Genomic DNA, 2,059 nt, shown 5'->3' on the forward strand with positions numbered 1-2,059 from the left:
GGGAGCCACCGTGCCACCGGCCGTCGCCCGACCCCCGGGGTGCCGGGGCTGGGGTCCCTCGCCGCCGGGGGGACGGCGCGTGGCGGCGCCGGGGAAGCCTTCGGGCTGAGGAGCGGCTGCTGGCGGCGCTGGCGGCCTCGGTCCCGCCCGCAGCAGCACCGCTCTGCCTCAGTTTCCCCCCCACTCCGGCCGTGCAGGGAGGTGCTCCGGGGGCCTCGGGGACGCAGCAGGGGCTGGAAGCGCCCGGCGGTGCCCGCACCGACGCACCCACGGAGCCTGGAAAAATAAAAAGAGCTTTACTCTGCCCTGGAAAGTGCGGCGGGGGTCGGAGAGCGCCGGGGCTGCGGGAGGGCCGGGGAGCGGCGCGGGTTTTAGCTGATGATCTCGGAGAGCAGCGGCGTCATGGAGGAGAGGTCCTGGATGTGCAGGATCTGCCGCGTGTTCTCCACCTTCAGCGTCTGCAGCTCCGTCAGCAGCAGCAGCAGCTTGGCGTAAAGGAACCTGGGGTTGGGGGGGAAGCGCCCGGTGGCCGTCCCCGTGCCAGCAAGGGACCGCGTGCCAGCGGGGACCGCGTGCCACCTGCCCTACCTGCCCTCGGGCATGGGGTGCTGGTGGTCGATGTAGCTCTTGAGCGTGAGGGCCACCTTCTCCTGCAGCTGGTCGATGAAGTCCCGCTGGGCGACGCTGGCGTGGTCTGGGGACGGGGGGGGTGGCCGTCAGCGGGGCCGAGGGGACGTGGCCGTCCCCCCGCTACCACCAGCACCCCATCCCCGGCGCTCCCCACCTGGCGAGAAGAGCAGCATGGCCTGCAGCAGGACGTACTCGGCCTCGTGCAGCCGCAGCTTCTTCAGGCTGATGTGGAACTTGAGCAGCGGCTCCAGGTAGATCTGCTGGAAGCCGGCTGGGGAGAGCGGGGGGGTGACGGGCGAGCCGGGACGGGGACGGGGACGTCCCCCGGTGCCCCGCCGCCACCGTGCCGCTCACCCAGGGCCCCGTCCTGGATGGTGTAGCAGTGCTGCCCGCACTCCCAGGCGTTGGTCTCCTCGTTGAACACCGTGTTGAACTGGATCTGGCAGATCCCCAGCGTGGCCCCTTTGAGCAGCGAGATCTGGTCGTCGATGGGCAAACCCCTGCGGGCGGAGAAGGCGGCGGTGGCGGCGGGACGGGACGGGGGATGCAGCGGGACACCCACCCTGCGCCCCCCCATCCCCCCGGACCTGAAAGCCGGGATCTCCTTGGCGAATTTGATGACCTGCTGGATCATGAAGGTGCTGAGGTCGGCGAAGTGCGGCAGCATGGAGAAGACGTCGGGCAGCACGTCCTCGTCCAGGCACTCGAGCTGCGGCGACGGCACCGAGGCCGCGCTCGGCCCCGACGGGCTCGGGGAGCGCGGGCTGGGGATGTAGAGGCGCACGGCGGGCTGGGGAGGCGTTCGGGGTGGTGGTGGGGGGGGGGTCAGCACCGTGCCGGGACCCCTCCCCTCCAACCTCCCCCTTCGGCCACCGGTGTCTCCCGGCGTCCCGGCTCACCCGGTAGTGCGCAAACTGGGAGAAGCTGGAGTCGAAGGTGCGCTGGTGCGCCGCGATGAGGATGCCGATGAGCTCCCGCTGCTCCCCCGTCAGCTCCCCAGGCTGCTCCCGTGCCAGCCGCCGCTGCCGCCGCAGCGCCCGCCGCCGCCCCAAGGCCTCCTCCGACATGATCACTGCCACCCCGCGGGCACGTCAGCTTCCAGGGACGTCACCGTGCTCTGTCCCCGAGCAGGGCTCCGGGCGGTCCCTGGCAGGCTCCTGTCCCCTGGGGCTGCGTCCTGTCCTCCTGCCCCACCCTGGCTGCTCCTCTGGGTCCCACCTGGGTCCTCCCGACGTCCTTTGTCCCATCTAGGTCCCCTCGTTGTCCCTTCTGCTCCTGTGCCCTCCTTTTTCCCCCCATCTCCTTCTCCCCAAGGTCTCCCCCATCCTCTCTGTTCCCAAGTCCCCCCTTGGTGTCCCTTCTTGTCCCTCTGTCCCCCCACTGAGGTCAGCCCATCTCTTGTCCCCCTCCATCCCCTTCTCCCCGCTGT

The 2,059-nt window shown here is 70.8% G+C and overlaps 1 protein-coding gene across 1 annotated transcript; it reads right to left on the reverse strand.

Moving 5' to 3' along the window:
- Positions 1-354: 354 nt before the first annotated feature.
- On the reverse strand, positions 355-1,753 carry NR1I3 (nuclear receptor subfamily 1 group I member 3). The gene is made up of 6 exons (XM_035312930.1): positions 1,530-1,753; positions 1,218-1,420; positions 985-1,130; positions 785-901; positions 589-694; positions 355-501 (listed from the first exon to the last, which is right to left on the reverse strand). The coding sequence occupies exons 1-6, from the start codon at positions 1,695-1,697 to the stop codon at positions 372-374; spliced, it is 870 nt and encodes a 289-aa protein (XP_035168821.1). The 5' UTR covers positions 1,698-1,753; the 3' UTR covers positions 355-371.
- Positions 1,754-2,059: the final 306 nt, after the last annotated feature.

The sequence above is a fragment of the Oxyura jamaicensis genome, assembly GCF_011077185.1.
Source record: "Oxyura jamaicensis isolate SHBP4307 breed ruddy duck chromosome 25 unlocalized genomic scaffold, BPBGC_Ojam_1.0 oxy25_random_OJ70171, whole genome shotgun sequence".
NCBI lineage: Eukaryota > Metazoa > Chordata > Aves > Anseriformes > Anatidae > Oxyura > Oxyura jamaicensis.